This window comes from Stegostoma tigrinum, chromosome 36 (genome assembly GCF_030684315.1).
Source record: "Stegostoma tigrinum isolate sSteTig4 chromosome 36, sSteTig4.hap1, whole genome shotgun sequence".
NCBI classification, from domain to species: domain Eukaryota; kingdom Metazoa; phylum Chordata; class Chondrichthyes; order Orectolobiformes; family Stegostomatidae; genus Stegostoma; species Stegostoma tigrinum.
In genome coordinates, this window is record NC_081389.1 from 20343571 (window position 1) to 20368389 (window position 24819).

General features: G+C 42.9%; 1 protein-coding gene across 4 annotated transcripts; it reads right to left on the reverse strand.

The window, feature by feature from the left end:
* Nucleotides 1-1586: 1586 nt before the first annotated feature.
* On the reverse strand, nucleotides 1587-19877 carry LOC125446806 (neuronal acetylcholine receptor subunit beta-4-like). 4 transcript variants are annotated; one of them, XM_048520653.2, is made up of 7 exons: nucleotides 19544-19877; nucleotides 11372-11517; nucleotides 11154-11216; nucleotides 9762-9806; nucleotides 9560-9669; nucleotides 7090-8056; nucleotides 1587-1910 (listed from the first exon to the last, which is right to left on the reverse strand). In XM_048520653.2, the coding sequence occupies exons 1-7, from the start codon at nucleotides 19584-19586 to the stop codon at nucleotides 1782-1784; spliced, it is 1503 nt and encodes a 500-aa protein (XP_048376610.1). In that variant the 5' UTR covers nucleotides 19587-19877; the 3' UTR covers nucleotides 1587-1781. The 4 variants fall into 4 exon arrangements, with proteins under 4 accessions (XP_048376610.1, XP_048376609.1, XP_048376611.1 ...); XM_048520652.2 differs by lacking the exon at nucleotides 11154-11216 and having other exon boundaries at nucleotides 11372-11398; XM_048520654.2 differs by lacking the exon at nucleotides 11154-11216.
* Between the last annotated feature and the right edge of the window lie 4942 nt (nucleotides 19878-24819).

The window sequence follows — 24819 nt, forward strand, 5'->3', positions numbered from 1 at the left end:
TGAGTTACTGGCAATGCATGAGATAGTTGGTGCCACCAGATGCTAGTTGCTCCTTTCCATGAGAACCTCGAGCCTGCTCCTCTATTCAATAAGATCATAGCTGATCTCTTCATGGACTCAGCTCCACTTATCTGATTGCTCACCATAACCCTTAATTTCTTGACTGTTCAAAAATCTAACTATCTTTGCCTTAAAAACATGTAATGATGTAGCCTCTGTTGCTTCACTAGGCAGGGAATTGTGCAGATTCACAACCCTTTGGATGAAGAAGTTCCTCCTCAACTCAATCCTAAATCTTCTCCCCCTTATTCTGAGGCTATACCCTCTAGTTCTACTTTCACCCACCAGTGGAAACAACCCCCCTGGTTCTATCTTGTCTATTCCCTTCATATTTTTATATGTTTCCAAAAGATTCCCCCCTCATTCTTCTAAATTCCAATGAGTAGAGTCCCAGTCACCTCAATCTTTCCTCATAGATCAACCCCCTTAGCTCCAGAATTAATGCTGGTTTTGTTGACCTTATTGAAGCATGCACGATTCTAAGGGGGCTTTACAGGGTGAATGTGGAGAAGATGTTTCTACTAGTGTGGAAATCTCAAACTCAAGGACACAGAATAAGGGGTCTTGCACTTAAAATGGAGCTGTGAAGGAATTTCTTCTCTCAGAAGGTAGTGAATGTCTGGAATTCTCTACCTCAGAGAGTTGTGGAGGCTAGATCACTGGAAGTTTTTAAAGGGGCACGAGATAGACTTTTGAACTACCAGGGAGTTGTAGACAATGAAAAGCTGGCATGAAAGGGGAACTCAGGCCTTGGGTAGATCAACCATGACCTTACTGAATGATGGGAAGCCTTGAATGTCATACTCCTGCTTCTATTTCAATTTGATCTGATTTGATTTATTCACATGTACATCAGTACAGTGAAAAGCTTTGTTTGTGAGCAGTACAGGCAAATCACAGCAAACAAGGACATATAGTTGATAGGGTGCTTAGACAGAGCAAGGCATTCAGATTACAACTGCACAGGAGGTGCACAAGGCAAATTATTTGAAGTTGGTCTAATCAGCAGTCTAACAACAGCAGGGAAGAAGCTGTTCTTGAATCTGTTGATATTTGCGTCCAAGCTTCTGTATCCACCATCTGATGGAAGAGGTTGGAGGTAGTATTACTGGGTTGGAAGGGGTCTTTGATGATGTTGGCAGCCTTTCTGCAGCAACAAGACATATAAATGGAATCCTTGGATGGGAGGTTGGCTTCTGTGATAGTCTAGGCTGTGCACACAATTTTCTATAATTTCCTATGGTCTTGGGCAGAGCAGTTGCCATTATGCACCCAGAAAGAATGCTTTCTGTGGTGCATCTGTAAAGGTTGGTGAGGGTCCTTCTTCACCCTTCTTGACCATCACATTATGTGGAAGGTCCAGGACCTTATTAATATCTAACAGGGATAGATTGAGACATTAGACTGAAAAAACAGTCTTGCAGTGCTTCCATTTATTTAGAACAGTGTAGCTGTCAAAATCTTTTAAAAAATTTACAAAGTTACATTTAAAAGTATTTTATATTAAATCAAAGCTTTGCATGGTTATTAAAAGTTGATACTGAGGAAAAGTTATGCCACAATTGATATAATAATGCATCTTAATATAGTACAGACACTTTGCAGGTAAAGGGAGAGCGTTTGAAGCATATTCATTACTTTGGGATGGTTCACCTTCCTTGTGCAAACAGTCATTGTTTAAAAAGTTCCATGCACAATACACAGCAGAGATCCAACAAAGCTCAATGTTTCTGCGACTGACAAAATGGCTGGAGAAACAAACCAACTGTTCCCATAATGCAAAGTACAATAAAAATCCAGAGGAACAAGCGATCCACCACCATGGCGACATATTTCCAATCTTCAGTCACCTGGAAGACAAAACATTCAATGCATTTTTATTTATGCAGAAGGGGGTTACACAAGACTCATTTCTCCTCAAATAATTCAAGCTTCATAAACATTCTGAAATTTCATGCTGCATCAAACAAGGCTGTATCTCATGTTATTCAGATTTTGTATGCTTCTCTCCAATCTCACTCTTCTATGTTCAGCTGGCTCTTCAGCAGTTGTAATTACTTTTTAAAGGAGAGGCCTCTAAAAGAGTCATATCCATACTGAGGGGGTCGGCTCATTGGCAATGTACCAGCCCTCAATTACCCTGTCATTGTCTAACTCTCTTCCCTTCCTCTCCTGAATGGTTATTGTGCAGTCCCGATGGGAGCTGAAATCTCAGATCACTCACCTCAGAAGCCAAATGTCATTGTGCAGTTCTGGCCAGGCATTACTCATTGATGCAACTGACCAATAATCCTGACAAACCCCTGTCTGTGCATCGCACCACAGGGCAAATGAACAGAGATCTGGGATGGGAACAGTGGCTGATTTTCTTTTCTTTAACATTCCATACAATTTCACAGTATGGAAGGCAGCCATTCCAACCAATTGTGTCTTGTGCTGGCTCTTAGAAAAGGCTTGCCAATTCATCCCAATATCTTGCTTTTATTCAATGCACTGCATTTTTCGTTTTCAAGTATGCATTAAATATTTCTGCAAATTTTTATCGCTTCTAATCTGTTCTCAAGGCAGCAGATTCCCTGAGACTAATATATTGCACCTTATACATATGGTATTGTCATTACCACAACTTACTGCATTAAAAAAAACCTCATGCTCTCTCCATCTGATTCTTAGTTACCTTTAATCTGTGTCCTCTGGTTACTAGCCTTTCTGCAAATGGAGTCAGTACAAAGCTAGTTTTCACATTCCGACAGTCTCAAACAGCAGCAATTGAACCTTGGATCTTCTGGAATATAAGGCTTAGCACCATCATTTCCAAACTAAGTTATTACCAAACCCCACCTCTGTGTGTAATAAAAATCCTGTTCCTTGAAACTTTGACTTCAAAGTATATTTTTTGATTTCTCTCTTTGATGGTTTTTCTGGCCAATTTATACAAAGTTTAATATTTGTTTAGTGCTGCCTGAAAATCCTTCTGGGAAATCTCAGCTCACTGACTCCTATAATCTTCAGACTCTCTTTGCTGGTTTTCAATTTGAATCTGTGAGCTGAGCCTCTGGCAAAGACTCCCAACAGAGTTAGAGGCAGAAACATTCATCAGGCCCAGCCATTAGTCCACCCAATCCCATCTATGAAAACAAATGGATTTGTGTTATGTAGCTCATTTCATGTCTGCAGGGCAAGAATTAGGTTTGTACTCTGTCTAAGTCATCTTTAAAAATATACTTGTTTATTTTTGGTGAAGTTTGTGCTCAGAAGGTTAAGCAACATTCCTCGATCATTTTTCTCACTCTGCATCAAGCATGTATAGAGTCATAGAGCTGTACAGCATGGAATCAGACCCTTTGGTCCAACTCCTCCATGCCAAACAGATACCCTAAATTAATCTTGTTCCATTTGCCAGCATTAGGCCCATATCCCTCTAAACCCTTCCTATTCATGTACGCATTCAGGCGCCTTTTAAATGTTGTAACTGTACCAGCCTCCACCACCCCCTCTGGCAGCTCATTCCATACACACACCAACCTCTGCGTGAAAATGTTGCCCCCTAGATCCCTTTTATATCTTTCCCCTCTCACCTTAAACCTATGCCTTCTAATTTTGGACTCCCTACTCTGGGAAAAAGACATTTGCTATTCACCCTATCCATGTCCCTCATGATTTTATAAACCTCCATAAGGCCACCCCTTAGCCTCTGTAGCTTCAGAGAAAATAACCCCAGTCTTTTCAGCCTCTCCCTGAAGCTAACCCTCCAACCCTGGCAGAATTCTTGTAAAGCTTTTCTGCACCCTTTCAAGTTTAACAACATCTTTCCTATAGCAGGGAGACTAGAATTGAAAACAGTATTTCAAAAGTGGCCTAGCTAGTTCTAGGCTAACTGTGGCATAGTTAAGTTCTCATTACGTTTTGCTGACAATTCAGCCATAATTTCAGACAGGCTTTCCAAAGTAGCATGTTCATATTCTCCCATTTCTGCTTTCAACCATTGTTTGGCAGCTCTGCATGAAAATTTGCGTCAAACTGGTTGTTTAGTAACTATGAATCCTGCTATACAGGGGCGTGCTTCTTGGGAAGAAGAGAGCTCATTAGCTACCCAAACATGCAACATTCCCTTAATTAAATATTTGGGAATAATCTCATTTCTTTCACTGTCGCACACAATCAAGGGAGGCGTGCACTATCTGAAAGATGGTTCCTCTCCCACTCCTAGTCTCCAATCTCCCTCTCTCTCTCTCTCTCTCTCTCTCTCTATCTATCTATCTCTCTATCTCTCTCTATCTCTAACTCTATCTCTATCTCTATCACCACTTTATAAAGGAGCTGGATCTCACTGCCTGAAAGAGTGGTAAAGGCAGGAATCTTCAGTTCGTTGACGCGGTGTCTAGATATGTACCCCAAAGTCCCATAACCTCCAGGGGTATGGATCAAGTGCTGGAAAATGGTATTAGGCTAGGTGGCTTGTTTTCTAGCTGGTGCAGATGTGATGGGGAGACTGGGATCCTTCTATGCCCTAAATCTTGCCACTTTTTCGAAATAAGAGTCAAATGGGACCATGCAGGGATGCGGGGCAAGGTTGGGGTAATAGCTCCGAGGGAGAGTCAGCACAGACAAAATGAGTTAAACATAATTCTTTTGTGCTGTCATGATTCAAAGTTATTCTATTGATAATTCTGCAAACAACATACCCTCTTCTTCTCCAAATAATGTGTCCTTTGTGCTTATTCTCATTCCCGCATCCTTCCTGCATTGAAATCATTGCTCTGTTTACTACTTCATCTTTCCCAGTAGTTCTGAAGAACAATCATACCACACTCGAAAAGTTAACCCTGTTTCTCTCTCCACATGTGCTGCCAGACCTGCTGAGTTTCTCCAGGCCTCTCTATTTGCCTCATGTCCTGGCTCCCTTCAGTCTTCCTGCTACAGATTTTACTAACGCAAGCAAAATGTAATTTAATTGTTACAATCTTTCCATGCTGTGAAACTCTATGACCGTGAGAATACTAACTCAGCCAGCTGCAACAAACATGATCAGATAATCTGCTTTAGGAATGTTGGTTAAGTGGGGGAAACGGTGTGGTGAACATTTCTGCTCCTCTTCAAACAGTATCGTAGGATCTTTTTTCCATGAATAATTGAGGTGGATTAGTGTCTCATCAAAAGACAGCACCTCCAACAGGGCAGCATTGAGAGGCCCAATTTCATGCTTTGAGCCTGATGTGGGACTTGAACTCACAATCCTTTCACACAAGAGTGAGAACACTGTGCTCTGTGAAGTAGCCACTAGCAGCCCCCATGTGAACTTTAAGCGGTGTCACCCCTCCCCACAATTAGCATCCAAAGTGAATGTTGTGCTTTTGTGTGAGTAAAAATTCTGCATTTATAATCATGGATTTATTTTACATGAAAAGAAGAATATGATGATATTGATTGTGCATTCTCATTGTTCAACAGTCATCCAAGGACATGTACTGGAAGAAAAGTATGTTATAACATGGTATAATCCTATGTGTTCCTGTTGAAACAAAATAACATTTTAAATGCAGTTTACGCAATCATGACAGTACAGTAGTTTGGATGAAGTTACATTCCTTGTTATTCCTTACTTACTTGTAGTTTTGGAATCATCATGTGTAGATAGAAATTTGAAAACTGTTGTTTAAAGAATGAGGAATAGTAAACTGATTGTACGCACTACGATTACTGCTGAAAACAGGGGGTTCAGTTTAGCTCAGTGGGTTTGCAAGGCAGTGCAGTGCCAACAGTGTGGGTTAATTCCCCACACCAGCTGAGGTTACCATGAAAGGCTCTCCTTCTTAACCTCTCTCCCCTCACCTGAGGTATGGTGGCCCTCAGGTTAAATCACCACCTGTTGTTCTCTCTAATGCAAGAGGAGCCTAATTGTCTGGTAAGAGTACAGTGACACAATCCCAATACTGCTGAAAATAATTGCACACTTTGTTCTTGCACTCATCAGGATGTTTACAAGAATACCAATGTGAGGGGGATTATTTTGATTTTCCATGTTTGGACTTGTTTGAGGGCTGAAGGGAACTGGATACCCTAGACCAGTTTATCTATGGAGATAGCACATGACGCTGGTTTCTGCCAGGGATTGAATTCCTTCATTCCCTTAGGTTCCAGCCTTTGAAATAAGTCTGCTGTCTTGGGTTACCCTTCCATGCTGACCCTTCTTTTCATTCTGATCTGCTGCTTCATTGTCAGTGCTGAGCAAGCAAGCAACTCAATAACATCGAGAGTGTTGGAAACAGCACCCGGATTGCAACATCTTTGTTGGTTCAGTTTGCTGGGAGCACCAGCGGTCCTTTCAGCCTGGCTTGGCCCAGTCTAATGACTAAAACTGAAAGAACTGCAGATGCTGTAAATCAGAGACAACAGTAGAGATTTCTGGAAAAGCTCAACAAGTCTGGCAGCATCTGTGGGGAGAACTCAAGAGTTAATGTTCTGAGTGAAATGGCCCTTCCCCAGAATCATTCTGAGGAACGGTCACTCGATCCAAAACGTTAACTTTGATTTCTCTTTACAGATGCTGCCAGACCTGTTGAGCTTTTCTAGCAGTCTCTATTTTTGTGTCTAATGACTAAAACTGCCTGCCTGGTGAAGGGAGATTGTGAGACGGAGAGCCATTTTGCTACAGGAGAAGATTATGGACCAAATCTTTTGCAAGGACAGAGGAACAACTACATCAACAAGAACAGCTTAAGGACCTTTGCTTGAAAAACCCAAAAGAGTGCTGCTACTCGGGAGCCCATTATTATACAGATCGGGCACAAGATAGGGGTGTCTGTGGGCGATATGATCATTCGTAGGTCCATTAACCCAGTACAGATATCCACAGAGTTGGGTATTTGTAGTGACTCCAAATTAAAAATAGTGGACATAAAGGTGACCCGTACTGGACAAGGGGATGGACTGGCTGTAAACCAGCTGGGGAACCACTCCAGACTTGGAGCCATAGCCATAAGTCTGGGCTCAATTGATAGCTCAACTTGATCTCATAAAATGACTTACGTTTTGATTTTCATCATCATTCTTCAAGTGATCCGCAATGAATTTCACCCCATCGAGAGCATCCTGCAATTCAGGTGGGAGCTTTGTGGATGTTCTCAGCCTTAGGTCTTGTTGGCAGGAATCAGCTGCTTCCATAAAGTTGAAGTCATAAACTTTGGTGGAGGTGGGATTTATAAAGAAAGAAAAGTTCTTGTTGCTCTCTTCTGGACTTGCATGGGCATTGCAGAGATTGCTTTTCCTGGGTTGGTGTAATTTTTGCTTAGTCCAATTGTTTTGAGGTCTCTTTATGAACAGGAGAGAAGGCAACCTATTCAAAAAAATGTTCTTCACCCACTGGGGCATGGTGTGCGTGCTAGGAGAGCGATGGTGAATGTTGAGCACACAGACACTGGTCACTATAGAAAATGTCACTAGCACCATGGTGAACATCAGATACTTCCCAATCAATGGAACATCCAAGGAGGTTGGTGGGACAATTTTGGAAATCAACAGGAGGAACACAGTCAGTGCGAGTAGAACAGAGATACATAGAGTCATCTTCTCGCCACAGTCTGATGGAAGGTAAAACACCAGAATGGCTAGTGAGGTTATGAGAATACATGGGATGATGAGGTTGATGGTGTAGAAGAGGGGCTTCCTTTTAATGATGAAGTCATATGTCACATCAACATAGGTTGGGTCCAGTGGATTTGTGTTTCGCCTCCCTGGGAGTGTCAATATGTCCCACTCACCGCTGGGAGTGAAGTCATCCATGCTTGCACCATCAGTTTTGGGGATCAGGTTAATTTCAGTGTGGTCATAGGTCCAGGACCTGAACTTCATGGAGCAGTTCTGCTGGTCGAAGGGGAAATGTTTCACTTCGATCTTGCAGGCACTCTTGTAGATGGCAGGTGGTAGCCAGTAGATGCTTCCATTATAGGAAATAATGGCGTTAGTGTACACAGAAACTTCATAGGTCCCGTCAGCACTACAATGAGAAAGAAAGGTTTTCAGAAATTAAAAAAAAGTTAGTGATAAAATAGATGTGGAGCATGAGGCTGGTGGAGTGGAGCAAACACATTGCAATTGCACACTATTGAATGTCTTGACATGAAATTCCTCTATTTGCTCTTCAACAGAGATCTTCAGTATATTCTAGTCGCTTAATACTCTTAAAACAGGCGATTTCAGGATTTTGTATGAACTATTAACACATTTGCTGTTACAATTTCAGAGCACAGTTGAATCACATTGTGCGGAATACCTGCATTCACTGTTCACTTCAAGTGTTTGTGAATTAATGTTAAAGTAAGCATGGGGCTTGGAAACATATAATGCGCACAAAAATCCAGGCTGACACCTTATGGTATTGAAGTGAAGGAATGCTCCACTGTAGGGTCCCCACCTTTCGGATGAACTATTGATCAGAGGTCCAATCCACCCTAGAATCATAGGATCACTGCAGTATGGAAACAGGCCATTTGGCCCATTGAATCTACAACAACCCTCCAAAATGCATCCCACTCAGACTGGCCCCAATCCTTGTAACACTGCATTTCCCATACCTAACCTGCACATCCCTGGGCATTATGAGCAGTTTAGCATGGCCAATCCACCTAACCCGTACATCTTTGGACTTTGGTAGGAAACTGGAGCAAACCCATACAGACACGGGAGAATGTGCAAACTCCACACAGAGAGTTGCCCCAGGGTGGAACTGAACCCAGGGCCCTGGTGCTGTGAGGCAGCAGCACTAACCAAGGAGCCACTGTGCTCCCTGTTTCCTGTATGTGAATAGTTGTGGCATTTGAGGGTTTTGGTTGAGCAAGGAAAACTGACCAGGACAAAAGGAGAACTCTCTGGCCTGGCTTGAATAGTGCTACAATACCATCCTGATCAGACCCAGGCCCCTGGCGCTGTGAGGCATCAGTGCCACCCTCTCAAGTAAACAATAACATGATGCTCTTTCAATGAGATCACAGGGGGTCTGGCTTATGTTCCCCATGGTTTTGCCCACCTCTGCACAGACCCATGAGGTTCATGCATGGCAATAGCTTCTGAAACTGGAAGTCAATATGGGCATGCATAGACCCTCTGAGCAGCTGCACTATACAGGTTAGGGTTGACATTGTTTCTCACTGCTGAGCACTGCAGAGTTGACACTAAGGGAGTACTGCATTGTCAGAGGTAGTTTCAGGTCCCAGAGCACTTATACAGAAGGGCAGGGGTATTTTCCATACTGTTCTTACTAACATATGTCCCTCACCAAACTCCGTAAAAGGAAATTGTGATCAATATATATCATAAGCTTGAGTCCTTTAACGTCAAATTGTTGTTTGTGGGAGCTTGCGTCTCATATTTTGGCATTTTCTATGGCAATGATTACATTTCAAAAACATGTCATTGACTATAAAGAGCTACGGAACATTCTGATTTCATCAAAGGAGCTCAAGAAATGCTTTTGTTTTCCTGCGTTTGCAATTTGACTTACTTGTTGTATAATACGATGTCTGGGAGCCAAAGCTGCTTGGCGTTAATCCGTAGTTTCCGAATACCTTCAAACTGTTCCGGGTCCCATCGTAGGCGGTAGTCATTCCACTCCTGTAGTGGACCACACAAGAGGAAGTGACCCTGTCTCCATGCTCAGCGTGGTCATTCCCACATTTTAAAGATAAACATGCAGAGATACTGACCTGTTTTAACCAGACGTTTGTTGTCATGATCTGTTCACGTTCATTCTAAACATAAAGAAGGTTGAGGGTGGGAAGTTGGGGGACACAGAGAGTCGACATGAATAATATTTGTAATTGTCATTGATTAGTTTTACTCATGCCTGTGCCTCTCTAAAGTCTGTAAATACATTTCTGTATTAACGCAGTTTTTTTATTTTTACCTTCTAAAATTTGTTCAAGGGATTGGGTGTTGCTAGATGGGCCAGCACTTTTTGCCCAAGGTGATGGTATCTATAGAATCCCTACTGTGTGGAAACAGGCCATTGAGCCCAACAGTTTACACTAACCCTCAGAGCATCCCACCCAGACCCATTCCCCCTATAACCCACCTAATCTACACATCCCTGAACACTATGGGCAATTTATGGCCAATCCACCCTAACCTGCACTTCTTTGGACTGTGGGAGGAAACTGGAACACCTGGAGGGAACCCACACAGACACGGGGAGAATGTGCAAACTCCACGCAGACAGTCACCTGAGGGTGGAATCAAACACAGGTCCCTGGCGCTGAGAGGCAGCAGTGCTCACCAGTGAGCCACTGTGCTACCTCTTGAACCATGGCAGTCCAGGGAGGAGTTACAGGATTTAACCCAGTGAAGGAACACTGATACATTTCCAAATCAGGATGGCGTGTGGCTTGGAGGGGAACTTGCAAGTAATGGTGTTCCCATGCATCTGTTGGCATATTGTAACATGCACTGTTACCATGTCAACAATTGTACACTTTTACAACACTAATTCTGCATTAGGCTATGTCACCTGAGAACAGATATCCTCTGCGTAGAATGTGGGTGTCACCGAGGGCAGGAATGTACAGACCTAGGAGTGATCTAATGGATGCTCTGTCTCTTTTGATCAAATACTCAGCTGATATGCACACTCTGGGGTTATACTGGAGAAGCACTTGTGTGAAGGATCACTGAATTACCTGTGGGAATATAAGCCAGCTTGGAACAAAACTTTAGGAGAGGAAGGGAGTTCACTTGTAGGGGAAGAAACAAAGCTGACCCCTTGACACACATCATGCTATAATAAAATATCCTCAACCACCGTTTAATCCGAAGATATTGGTTGTGGTTTAGTGGGAGAACCTTTGTCTCTGAACCAGAGGTTATGGATTCATGCTTAACTCCACATGCATGATTGCAAAACCTAGGTTGACACTGAGGGGGTGCTGCACTGTCAGAGGTAAAGTTTCAGGTCCCAGGGCACTTATACAGAACGGCGGGGGTATTTTCTATACTGTTCTTACTGACATATATCCCTGACCCTACTCCATGAAAGAAAATTCTGATCAATTTACATCATAAGTCTGAGACCTTCTGATTTTTAAAAATTTTATTTAATTTACCATCAGCCGCAATGCCTGAAATTCTCGAGATTCTAAGCCCTGGATCTCTCCACCGTGTTTCTCCTTGAAAGAATTAATGAGATATAGTGTCAAACCTATTAAATGGCAGTGGGATATGTTGTTGTCAAGGGCACTATACAAATATTTCATCGAGACCTATAATATGAAAACAGATGCTTTAAATGTTGGCAGTACATCTTTAGCCCCTGCTAACTTACCACATTGATGAGCTGTGCCAGTGAGACCTGAAAGACAATAGAGACCAGCTCAGAGTTGTTGACAGCTGGTCGGATCAGTTTATTGTACCTTTCTGGATCCAGGAGGTAATTCATTAGCCTCTCCTCAACCTCTGCACTGTGGCTTCCTGCAGAAAAGTAAAGTGCACATTAAATCCAGCCTAACACTGCTCTGGTTTCTAAACCGCTTCATTTCCACCCTCCTCTTTCATGCCTTTCCTCTGGTGAGGATAGCTAGAGAATTTGCTGCTGTTCCCTGTCACTACTGATTTTGAGCTAACTGTTAGAAGGAAAGAAGGTAACAGAGTTGGCTTGACTCTTGGAGGTGAAAAAATCATTTCAATGGTGTTGAGGTGCCTGGTGTTAATTTTGTGACACGTGTAGGTTGTCAACTTTGATTTGACCTATTTCTGGAGGTTTCATGACCATCTAGGTTAATGCCCTACCAAGTCAAATAGCCTGTTTCTCACACCTCCTATATTTTTGTAACTAAAGTAAATATTATTTTTAAAATAATGTCGTCTGGATTTCATGGAATCAAAGAATTGTTACAAGTGCAGGGGCTGGTCATTTGGCCCATTATGGCTATGCTAGCTCTGTGTAAGGAGTTTAACCAGCCCCACCAGCTCCACCTTTCCCTATAGTTCGGCAATTACTTGCATTCCGGCGTTTATCCAATCTCCTCTTGAAAGACATGATTGAATCTGCCTCCACCAGACTCTCATTCCAGATCCATCCACTCCCTGTGTAAAAACAATTATCTTGTCTTGCCTTTGATTCTTTCGCTGATCACTTGGATTCTTTATTCTGCTGCCAACGGCAAAGTCAATCTTTATCTATCTATCCAGGATCCCCATGTGTTTGAAATTTTTGTAGAATCTTTTCTCTGTATTCTCACAGTTATTTTTATTCATTCAAGGTATATGGGCATCTCTGGTTTAGTGAGCATTTATTACCCATCCCTAATTGCCAATTGAAGTGATGGTGATCTACTTGGGTGATCTACTTTCTTGGACTGCTGCAGTCCCTAGAGAGTAGGGACACCCAATGTGTCATAGTTCCAAGTCAGGCTGGTGAGTGACTTGGAGAGGAACTTTCCAGTGATTGTGTTCCCATGTATCTGCTGTCCTTGTCCTTCTAGATGTATGAAATCATAGAATCCCTACAGTGTGGAAGCAGACCATTTGGCCCATTGGGTCTGCACCACCCTCCAAAAAGCACCCCACCCAGATCCAATCCCTTACCTTATCCCAATAATGCTGCATTTCCCAAGGCTAACCCACCTAACCTGCAGAGAACTGGACACCATGGGCAAATTAGTATGGCCAATCCACCCAACTTGCACATCTTTGGACTTTGGGAGGTTGCTAGTTTGAACATTCTGTCTAAGGAGCCTGGGTGAGTTGCTCCAATGCTTCTTGTAGGTGCTGCACACTGTTGCTACTGAGCTTCAAAGGTGGAGAGAGTGAATGTTGGAGGTATTGGATGAGATACGGGCCGACCCGCATTGGAAATGGTATTGAACCTGCAGGAGTGCTGTTGGAGCTTCAGTTATCCAAACAAGTGGAGACTTCTCCCTCACACTTATGGCTTATGTTGTGTAGATGGCTGGCAGACACTGGAGAAGCAGACAGTTAATACCTTGCTGCAGGATTCCTCTGATTTGTCAAAGGTATTCAAAATCACGCGGGGTTCTGGGAAAAGCAGATTGATGAGCAAAGCTGTTCACATTCATGGAAGGGTCGAGAATGAGCGAGCACAGATTTAAGGTGATTGGCAAAAGAAGCAATGACATCATGAGGGAAAACCTTTCAATAAGTTAAGAACGTATTGCCTGAGTCTTTGGTGGAGGTGGGTTCAAGTGAAGGTTTCAGGAGGATTATTATTGGAAAAAAGAAGAATGTGCAGGGTTGTAGGGACAAGGTGGGGAGAATTACATTAAGTGAATTGATCCTCTGGAGGGCCAACGCCAACAGGGCTGGCTGAATGGCCTCCTTCTGTCCTGCAGCCATTCTGTGATTTTTTTTCCTTTTTCTATGGAGAAGAGCCCCGGCTCTCCAGTCTTGTCTGTGACACAGGTGGTTTTCCCTTGGGTTTGTTTGCACCAGCTTCCAGGAGGTTAATCTTTAATTGCTGATAGCTCCAGGGTAGTTCTGGAACATTACATAGCTACTTGCCACTCCAAACCATGGTGCAGATAAGAATCAGAGCACTGCTTAACCCAGCTGATAACAGGGAATCGGGTTCACTTAGTTTTGATCAGTAGCTGGTGGAATTCCTATCTCCGTTGAGAATGAATCTCATCAAAGAGACAGTGAGAGAGGAAAGTGAGTACCCACTCTTTAGACAGTGCGGGCTGTGTCTTCTAGGGCTACTCAAAAATAATTATGCTTTTTTTTTCAGAAAACCGCATTCACAATGCAAATTGTTATCCCTATTGAAAACGTGAAATGGCCCTTTAAATTTTAAACCCTGCATCTGCCCCATATCAACCAGGGGCAAAGCAATCCTCTGAGCATCCAGTACTCAGAGTGAGGAGCAGAAAGAATGTCCTCTATCAGTTGTGTATTGTTCAATTATGCCTGTGTATGAGTCTCCTTCAGCCCTTCAAAATCTCTGTATTCCTCCAGTACTGGCCTCCTTTAACCTCCCATTGGCAACTGTGCTTTCAAACATCTGATTCTGGAACCTCATCTCTAAACTTCTGCCTCCACATCTTCTACTTAGAAATGAACTTTATGACCAAGTTTTTAACAACGCTCCTAAAGCCTCCTTCTTTAGCATGGGGCCAATTATAACCTCATCACCTTCTTTGCAGTGTGTTATTGCCATTATGTTAAAAGTGCTATGCAAATGCAAGTGTTGCTAAACAGTTATAAAGTCACATAGCAGTGAAGAGGGTGTTTGGTACACGTCTTAATTGGTCAGTGCATTAAGTTTAGGATTTGGGATGTCATCTTGCAGCTGTAGAGGACATTTGTTCGGCCACTTTTGGAACACCGCATGCAATTCTGGTCTCTCTGCTAAGGAAAGTTGTTGTGAAACTTGAAAGGGTTCAGAAGAAATTTACAAAGATGTTACTGGCGCTGAAGGGTTTGAACGACAGGAAGAGACTGAATAGGCTGGGGCTATTTTCCCTGAAATGTCAGAGGCTGATAAAATTATGAGCAGCATGGATAAGGTGAATAGCCAAAGTCTTTTTCCCAGGATGGGGGAGCCCAAATCTAGAGGGCATAGGTTTAAGATAAGAGGGGAAAGATTTTAAAGGAACCTAAGGGGCAACTTTTACACGTGTGTGTGTGTGTGTGTGTGAGAGAGAGGCTGGTACAATTACAGCATTTTAAAGACATCTGGGTGTGTACATGAATAGGAAGCTTTAGAGGGATATGGGCCAAATGGAGCTAGATTAATTTACCTGATCTGCATGGATGAGTTGGACTTGAAGGGCCTGTTTCCATTCTGTACATCTTTATGATTGCTTTCTCATTAGAGAGAGGGAGATGTCTGGTGGTGGTTTAACCTGATAGTCACCATGCCTCAGATGAGAGAGAGGAGGTTGAGAAGGTGAAAGCTACATGTTCTACTCATCTGGAGGAACTGACCCATGCTGCTGCTGTCACTGTGGATAATAAGCCAGCTGTCCAGCCAACTGAGCTGAAGATCCTGCTGTTGTTGAGCAGGTGAGTGAAGCCCTACGTTGATTTGTACTCTGAGAAAAACACTGTCAATAAGAAAGCTCTAAAACACAGTGGAAAGTCTGCCCATCATGCTGGGCTGTATATTGAACCTGCAGTGCAATGCTTGCTATGAACAAAGCTCTGGGTGCAATGCCATATGCATTACGCATGGCAAACCACCGCTCCCTGCAGCATCTCCAGAAACTCTCTAAGGTGAGGGGACAATGCTGCAGGGTAAAGGTGGGACAAAGATTGTGACTCTGTGCAGGAAGGGCAAGCACAACAATGGTAACAAGATTTGAGGCAACACCTTGCTCAGCATTGTGGCTAGAGTATTTGTTTGTGTTGCGGATCCTGGCTGAACACGTTTGCCCCGAATCCCAAACAAAAAACTCCGCAGGTCCCAGCAGCTTCTGTGGAGAGAAAGCAGGATGTTCTGCCAGGCTTTGGTATTTTACAGATTGAATGTATCAAGTGCAGCTTCTGCAATGGTATCAGCATCAAAGACAGATTGATGGTGATCGTGGAGCCTGTAGATGTGAAAATATCAACAGCTTTCAGTGTCACTTTGTCAATGCTGATATACAGCTGTATGGCAGTATCCTGGAACATGACATTTCCTCGCTCTGACTGTAGCTAGGAAAAGGTTGGTATATATGGGGTGGGTGGAGGGGGAGGAGTAAGCGACGGGTAGATTGCAAATGAAGGTGCCCGCTGCTGTGATTAACAAGACCCGGGTCATGCTTGACCTATCTCCTACACTTCGGCCCTTACCCCTTTCTACCCTTCCACATGGATCCCCCTCATCCCCACCTACCATCTCACATCCAAAAGATCATTAGCCGCCATTTCCATTCATAGCTACAATCAGTTCTGAAGAAGAGTCCCTGGGCCCGAAACTTTAAATTTGCTTTCATTCCGCAGATACTGCCAGACCTGCCGAATTCCTCCAGTAATTTCTGTTTTTGTTTCTGACTTCCAGCATCTGCTGGTTTTTCAAAACCCGAATCACAGTCTGGTTCCAGAACCCAAACGCATCTACAATTCACACGATCGTCTCAGCCTGATTAGCTGTAAGAGAATTGCCATGATATCTATATATACATACAGACTTCATTGATCTCACCGAGGCACTTGATGATGTGAGTAGAAATGGTCTATTAAAGCTGATGGAGAAAATCGGCCACCGGTTGTACCTGCCGAATGTGATCTCCTCTTTCTGTGACAACATGGTGAGTAAGGCTAACCATGATTGGGCAACTTTGGAACCCTTTGAGATTTCCAGTGAGATTAAACAGTTTTGGCATTGACACACTTTTGCACATTTTTCATTTTGCTGCTGTCATATGCCCTCAGGTCATTGGCAGGGGATATATACTAACAGTCCAGACTTGCGAAACTCTAATTGTTCTTGCTCACCTGAGATCCAATGTCAAAGTTACACCAAGACCCCTTCAAGTAATTCCTTTATTCTGATGATGCATTAACATTTCACAGTGAGGAATACCTACATCAGCAATCGACCAATTCTTTCACCAGTAAAGAGTTTGGTCTGCCTGTCAGCATCAGGAAGAAAATTGCTATACTGCTGTAAATCAGCAGTGACAAAATGCCACTGGGGGATGTTTGCATTTTCACATATCTAGGCTTCACAATCACGAATATTCTGTGATTTGATGCTGATATCATTACCAAAGCGACAGCTGGTACATCAATCTGTAGGCAACAAAAACCTTATAGAACATCAAACTGTGCATTGACCAAGCCTGCAACCTCAGTGCACTCCTGTACAGAATGCGCCCTGGAGTGTAATTGCATAGCAGGAGGAATGTCTCAACCATTTTAATCTTCACTATCTCAGACAGGTCCTGCATCTCTTGGCAGGATAAAGTCACCCATTCGGAGGATCTGGGGGATACTCATTCAATCAGCGCACACTCATCACTGAGCCAGTGACATCTGCAATGGCTCAACCACATTCATCAAATGGACGACAGCCTTTGTTTTGGACAGTGAACAGAAATAGAAATTGCTGGAGAGACTCAGCAGGTCTGGCACCATTTGTGGAGAGAAAGCAGAGTTAACATTTCTTTCAGACAGAGGTCACAGGACTCAAAATATTAGCACTGATTCTCTCTCCACAAATGCTGTCAGACCTGATGAGTTTCTCCAATACTTTTGGGTTTTTGCTTCAGACCTTCTGCATCAGGAGTTCTTTGTTTTTCCTTCTGGACAGTGATTAGCCACTGGATTAGGACTAGTTAAAGATGAGTTAGATATTGTTTTTAGGGCTACCTGAGTTACAGGGGAGAAATTGGGAAAAGGAAACTAGGTTTATGATCATCCATGATTTTATTGGTGGGGAAGGCTTAAAGGGCTAAATGTGCTGTTCTTGTTCCTGTTTTCTGAGCTTCAATGACTTCCTGGGGGTCTATATCTCTGGTTCAAGGGTATCTTCACAGTGAGATATGAAGATAGCAGATAATGACACTGACACATGGGAAACATTGGTTGATGGCCATGACATGTGTTTGGAAGGACACTGGGAGAGATGAGCAGAACCGAAAAGCTCAGCTATCTCAGAGTAATAAGTGGTCAGTGAATCATGCACTTTCTAAGCCTACAGTCTTGCTCTGCAGAGATTGTGGTGCTGGAGTGGGCCTCCTGAGCCACAGCAGATGATGAATATACAGTTGACTGTGTAAACCATCATCTAATAAGATGAAAAGCTGCTACCACTATGCCATATAAATGCAAGGCTTTGTAATTGTTGTCAATGCACCCTGTCAAATGATAAGTGAAATTCAAGTGAGCTGCCATAGAACCATGCCTTACAGCATGTTGCAACTTCAGGGAGAAGATGTGGGAAAAATTATTTTTCAGATACGATCTTTAGAACATAAAGCATTCAGTGTACAACACCAGATGTAGACTCTGTATGAAGTTTAGATAGACAACAGAATCAATTCCTCTGAGACTATGGAGCGGGGTTTGAAAAAATAAAACTAAAAACTAGTTAAGAATATTTATTTTAAAATGCCATTGAAAACTAAAACATCAGACATTTTCATCTGTTTGATTTGATTTCAGTGTTGTGCACCATTCTGTCAACATCTTCAAGCTACTTGAAACAGGCCTGACATTAGCACTTAAAGATAGAATTATAGAATCCCTATAGTATGGAAGCCAGCCATTGAGCCCATCAAGTCCATACCAACTTTCTGAAGAGCATCCCACCAAGACCCACCTCCTTATCACATCTCTGTAACTCTGCCTTTTCTATGACCAGTCCTATCCAACCAACCTATCCCTGACACCACTGACAATTTAGCATGGTCAATCCACCAAACCTGCACATCTTTGGACTGTGGGAGGAGACACTAGCACCTGGAGGAAACCCATGCAGGCACAGGGAGAAGGTACAGACTCCATACAGACAGTCACTCGAGGCTGGAATCAAAGCCAGGTCCTGGCACTGTGATGCAGCAGTGCTAACCACTGGATCACCATGCCATCCCAGTATTCTAATGATTTCTTCATCCTGTTGACAGTAAATGTCATTTCCAAAGGAGAGTTGAGTTAAGTGGGAATAGGGTTTGTAATGTGCAATATTAAATTGACTTGGTTCCCAGATCAGAAAATGTGGAATTCTATATTTCTAAATCCTCCCTCACACCCAGACACATACAAACACGCATACAAGCATCCTTTTGCTCAATACAATCCTGTTTTCTTGGTTTTAATAATCTCTGATTAAGGTCAACATTTAATCAATCAAAATCCAAACCAAGTATTCATTTCCACTCAAGGTAATGTATTTGCATTAAGACATATTAGAGAGGTAATTGTAATTGCAGTCTTCTGATTGTGTGTGTATGGGGTTTAGGAGGTACTGAGGTTTCCGAGACTTGAACTTATGTTTAATGCAATTCAAGAAGTGTCGGTTCATTGTCCCTATATAATTTGCCTCAAGGTTCAGTGTAGAGTGTTATTTGCAACAATGCTGCTCCTCACACTATATCGGAAAAACTGACAGAAACTAATCCAAAGGCATTTCATTACCAAAACCCTTCCAGATAATGCATAGTATAGCGTCTCTCCTTTCCAGTTTATGGGGGCGGGGGTCGACAATTTGGGCCTGTAGATGTCCTGGCAAACATTTTTTTTCTCTTCTCCCAGCATTGTATTCTCCCACTAATTCTATAGCTGCACACTTCCGAACGTCCAGCATCAGCTTTACAAGTTAACATATGAAAACAAAACTGATCCTTCACAGTCAAACCTAAACGTCTGGGCTGCAGTCACAAACACACACACACTCGGATTACAACACATGTCAACATGCAATATCTGTGGGACTAATAGTACACATTAGATGCAGTCTTGTAGACTCATTAATGTAAGCCTACCCAATTACACATTTTGCACCGCCTCAGTGTAACTTCTTTTAGAAAGGAGGGATAAATCGAGCACTTACTTGTTGCGATAGTTAGTAGGCACAGATACAGCATTGAACCCATGTCCGCTGCAGACCTCCAACGCTGCTCCGGACGGGGCTTCCGATCATCAATTTTTTTTTGCGGGAGAGGTGTTTAAATAGTTAATAACCTCTGGTCAGAACTATCGGAGGCGATCAAAGGAGCCAGTAGAAAAGGATTTGGAGAAGGTGAAATTCTAGGAAGGAAAGAGCAGCAGGGCGTTTATCTATTCAGTCGTTGGGAGCTCTCCGTGGTGCTGAATACGATTTCTGGTCGAAAAAGAGACAGGCTGGAAGGTGAAGAAAGAAAGGCGTCACTCAACCGCAGGCTGCAGCATTATGTTCATAGCATCACAGCCAGGCAGGATACAGACCGCCGGGTGATCAAGGAGCTCAATGCCAGTTCTTCTTCTGAGTTAATAAATATTGCCGGTCCCATTTCAGGTTACAGATCCCATCTTGTTAGGTCTCAAACTCTTGTACGTTGTCCAATAGCTGATATCCAACAATGGTCCCGTGTATGCGTATGTATGAGTATTCACATTTACAGATCTAGTTCATAAAATCGTATAGGGCAAAAGGATGAAAACTGGCCCATTCTGCACATGCCAACTCTTTGATAGTGCTTTCCAATTTGTCCAACTCCACCATCACCCTGTAAATCTCCCATTCAAGGTTTTCCTCTTCACAATCAGTATTCACAAATAAATAAATATAAATAAATAAATACAAACCAGTATTGACAGACAAATATCTGCATACATTATGGACATGATTACATCCATATTTAAATGGTAGCTTATTGAAAACAAAAAAAAATGTTTAAAATAAGTCAATTCCTAAATTGGCAAATTTTATACCAACATGCATTGGAGTTCATTACTCCATAGGTGTGACAGCCAACACACTTGCTGCAGATCAATTCTCTATTCTACATTGAAAAATTCAATTCACTAACATCTTAAAAAAGTGTATGGCTTACTCAGGCTAGAATGAACTTTAACTTTTATTTCAGTTATTTACTGAAGGTAAGCCCTGATCCTCCCAACCCAGAACAGGGATCAGCCCCGTGCTGTTATCTGGTCATCCAGCCAACTTCACCTCCAACCCCCAATCCACCCTGGTCCATCAATAGATTGCTATGGCAGCTTGCATGTTGCATGGATAATAATAGTAGAGATTGCAATACATCTTCAGTCCTGTGGCTGACCAGGAATCTCACCTATTCTTACCGCCTGCTAATGGAGCATATTGAAAGGATTTACAAGTTGATACCTAACCTGGTTGGCTACATTATGAATGCACCTTCTTTAGCCATCAAGCCCTGACTTGCACCCAGAGCTTTTTGCTCAGAGGCAGAGCCACCACCATTACAGCACAAGATTGCTTAACTTCTAGTACAAAGGGAAAATACTGCAGATGTTAGATAAACAGAAATGTTGGTAAAACTCAGCATGTCAGACTGAATCACAGGGTGAAAGACCAACTCTCTGTCACCTTTTCCACAACCTCTTATATGACCTGCTGAATATTTCAAGTGTTTTCTGTTCATAAAATCCGTGCACCTTCTATTGGTCTTACCAATAACAACAGCACTTACAAATACACAACATCTACTACCTAGAAGGACAAGAACAACAGATACATGGGAACACAGCCCAGGAGATTTTGCAAGTCACACACCAGCCTCATTTGGAAATATATCACCATTCCTTCATATCACTTAGTCAAAATCCTGGAACTCCCTTCATCACTACTCCCATGTGTACTTACACCCCAAAGAATGCAGCGATTCAAGAAAGCAGCTCACCACTTCTGCCTCTTCTCTTTGGAATTTAGGGATGGGTAAATCTAGCAATGCCCAAACCCATGAATGAAATGGGAAAAGGGCACAAAAGAGGACATGAGGAATTCAGATCAGACATCATCCTTTTGAATAGCAGAGCAGACTCGAAGGTCTTAATTTTTAATTTATTTCTATGGGATGTGGGCGCCACTGGCTGGCCAGCATTTATTGCCTGTTCTGAGTTGCCCTAGAGAAGGTGGTGGTGAGCGTCCTTCTTGAACCACTGCAGTCTACCTGCTGAGAGTTAACCCACAATGCCATTAGGGAGGGAATTCCAAGATTTAGACTCAGTGACAGTGAAGGCATGGCAATACGTTTCCAAGTCAGCATGGTGAGAAGCTCGAAGGGGAACTTGAAGGTGGAGTGTTCCCATGTATCTGCCGCGTTTGACCTTCTAGATGAAAGTGGTCATAGGTTTGGAAGGTGCAGTCTGAGGATCTTTGGTGAATTTCTCTCATGCATCTTGTAGATAGTACACATTGTTGCCACTGAGCATCAGTGGTGGAGGGAATGGAATCTTGTGGATGTAATGCCAATCAAGCAGGCTGCTTTGTCCTGGATGGTGTTAAGCTTCTCGAGTGTTGTTGGGGCTGCCCTCATCCAGGCAAATGGGAAGTATTCTATCACACTCCTGACTTGTGCCTTGTAGAAGGTGGACAGGCTTTCATGGGTCAGGAGATGAGTTACTCTCTGCGGTATTCCTAGCCTCTGGCCTGGTCTTGTAGCCACTTGTGCTTATGTGGTGAGTCCAGTTGATTTTCTGATGTATCAACCCCCAGGGTGTTGATAATGGTGGATTCAGTGATGGTAACACCATTGACTGTCAAGGAACGGTGGTTAGGTTTTCACTTATTGGTGATGGTCATAGCCTGACTTGTGTGGCATGAATGTTAGTTGCTGCTCATCAGACCAAGCCTGGATATTGTCCACGTCTTGCTGCATTTGGACATGGACTGTTTCAGTGTCACAAATAAACATTGCGCAATCATTGGCAAACATCCTCACTTCCGAGCTTTATGATAGAAGGAAGGTCATTGATGAAACAGCTGAAGGTGGTTGGGCCTTGGAACTCCTGCAGAGATATCCCGGAGCTGACATCACTGACCTCCAATAACCATGACCATCTTTCTACATGGATACAGTAAGGACTGCAGATACTGGCAGAGTCCTCTGACAGGGTTTTGGCCCAAAACGTTGATTTTCCTGCTTCTCGGATGCTGTCTGATCTGCTGTGCTTTTCTAGTTCCACATTTATTGACACCATCTTCCTTTGTGTCAAGTATGACTCTAACCACTGACAGTTTGTCCCCTGATACCCATTGATTGAAGTTTTGCTAGGGCTCCTTGATTCCACACTTGGCCTTAATATCAAGGGCTGTCACTGTCACCTCTCCTCTGGAAGTCAGCGCTTTTGTCCGTGTTTGAATCAAGGCTGTAACAAGGTCAGGAGCTGAGTGACCCTGGCAGAATCCAAACTGAGTGTCCCTGAGCATGTTATTGCTTAGCAGGCGTAGCTCGATAGTAGATAGTACTGTTGACGACACCTTCCATCACTTTACTGATGATTGACAGTGGACTGATCAGGCAGTAATTGACCAGGTTGGATTTGATCTGCTTTTCACACAGGATACACTTGGGCAATGCTCCACATTGTCAGGTAGACGCCAGTGTTATAACTGTATTGGAACAGCTTGGTTAGGGGAGCGGCGAGTTCTGGAGCACATGTCTTCAGTATTGTTGCCAGAATGTTGTCAGGGCCTATAGCCTTTGCATTTTCAGTGCCTCCAACCTTTTCTTGATATCACATTGAGCGAAGGTACGTGGAGTGGAGGGAGAATGGTAAATGATAATTAGCAGGAGGTTTCCTTGCCTATGTTTAACCTGAAGCCACGAGACTTCATGGGGTCCAGAGTCAATGTTGAAGATTTCCAAGCATCACCCTCCTGATTGTACACCATTATGTCGCCATCTCTGATGGGTCTGTCCTGCTGGTGAGACAGGACATATCCAGGGATGGTGATAGTGGTGGGCTTGAAGGTCTAAATGGTCTACTTGCTATTTCTTGTGGTTTTGGGGATTCAGAAGCTGACATCAATATATGTTATTGACCAAATATAGCAATATACTTGAGAACTCAGGAAAAGGAGGAGGTCATGCACCCCTTGAACGTGTTCCACCATTTGGTGAGGTCATGTCCAATATGCAAAATAGAAACATCAACGATAGGAACAGGAGTAGGCTATTCGACTCCTTAAGCCTGATCCACCATTCAATATGATCATGGCTGGTCATTGAGCTCAATACATTAGCCCCACCCTCCTCCCCATAATCCCTTGGACCCTTTAGATACAAGCCTTTGGCCATCTCGAAAACACATAATGTCTTGGCCTCAGATTAACTCTGCATACCTGCCTCTACCCAGATTATTTAATAATTTGGCTAAGAAAAATCCATCCATCTCTGTTTTAAAGTTAACAACAAATGTGGTATCAATTGCTATTTGCGAAAGCAAGAGTCCAAATCTTCAACCAACTTTTGTGTGACAAAGTATGATCGGTTTTCCTCCTGAAAGATCTGGCTTTCATTCTTGGCTGTCCCTCCTGAACTCACAGGAGAAATTTCTCTCATTGCGCTTAACTTAATACCTTGAAAACTTGGTAAATCTCAACCCTGCACTTAAATAAGAACCACACTCTGCCCACATTTCCTGGTGAAGGTCTTAGAATCTGGATGAAAAAATTGGTCAATGTGGAAGAGATTTGTTACAGTAGCCAGAATTGAAATTGTAGATGCGCTTCATTTCATTTGTACTGTGTCTGAGTTGACTGAATTAGGTGTTTTATGGAACAAGAATGGGATAGACGCTGAAAGGGTGTTTTCCCTGGGTAGATTGGGAGGGGGGCTCTCAAACTAGGGAATACAGTCTCAGAATAAGGATCAAAGCATTGAGGACTGAGATGAGGTGGAATTTCTTCATTCAGAGGGTGTTGAATCTTTGGAATTCTGTACCCAAGAGGCTGTGGAATCTCAGTCATTGAAAAAGTTCAAGATAGAGATTGATAGATATTTAGATGCATTGAGGAATATGGGGATATGCAGGAAAGAAGCTTTGAGGTAGATTAACAGCTATGATCTAAAATGAACAAGCAATTTTGAGGGGCTGAGTGGCCTACGCCTGTGTTCCTTAAATTTGTTAGTTGATAATTCAAGGTAGAAATTTGTGTCAAATCTCATTGTGTGGTGACTTTCCCAAAAATTTCTAATAAATTCCACTTTCTGATTTTCATAAAGTTGATGAGTATCTAACTACACTTACAAGAGCAAGAGCTGGTGTTTGACGAGAAGGAACATAATATTGTAACTTTGCAAGATGGGACACTAAGCTTTCATGAGCTCAGTGCACAATTGCATTTCCACTCTATATGCCAAC

What these genes read in the sequence shown, in the direction of transcription:
- LOC125446806 (XM_048520653.2), bottom strand. Translation starts at nt 19,586, where the DNA reads ATGGGTTCAATGCTGTATCTGTGCCTACTAACTATCGCAACAA. An exon ending in CCTACTAACTATCGCAACAA is followed by an intron (nt 11,518 to 19,543) that starts GTAAGTGCTCGA and finishes ACTTTTCTGCAG; the next exon opens with GAAGCCACAGTGCAGAGGTT. An exon ending in TTCAGGCATTGCGGCTGATG is followed by an intron (nt 9,807 to 11,153) that starts GTAAATTAAATA and finishes CTTTATGTTTAG; the next exon opens with AATGAACGTGAACAGATCAT.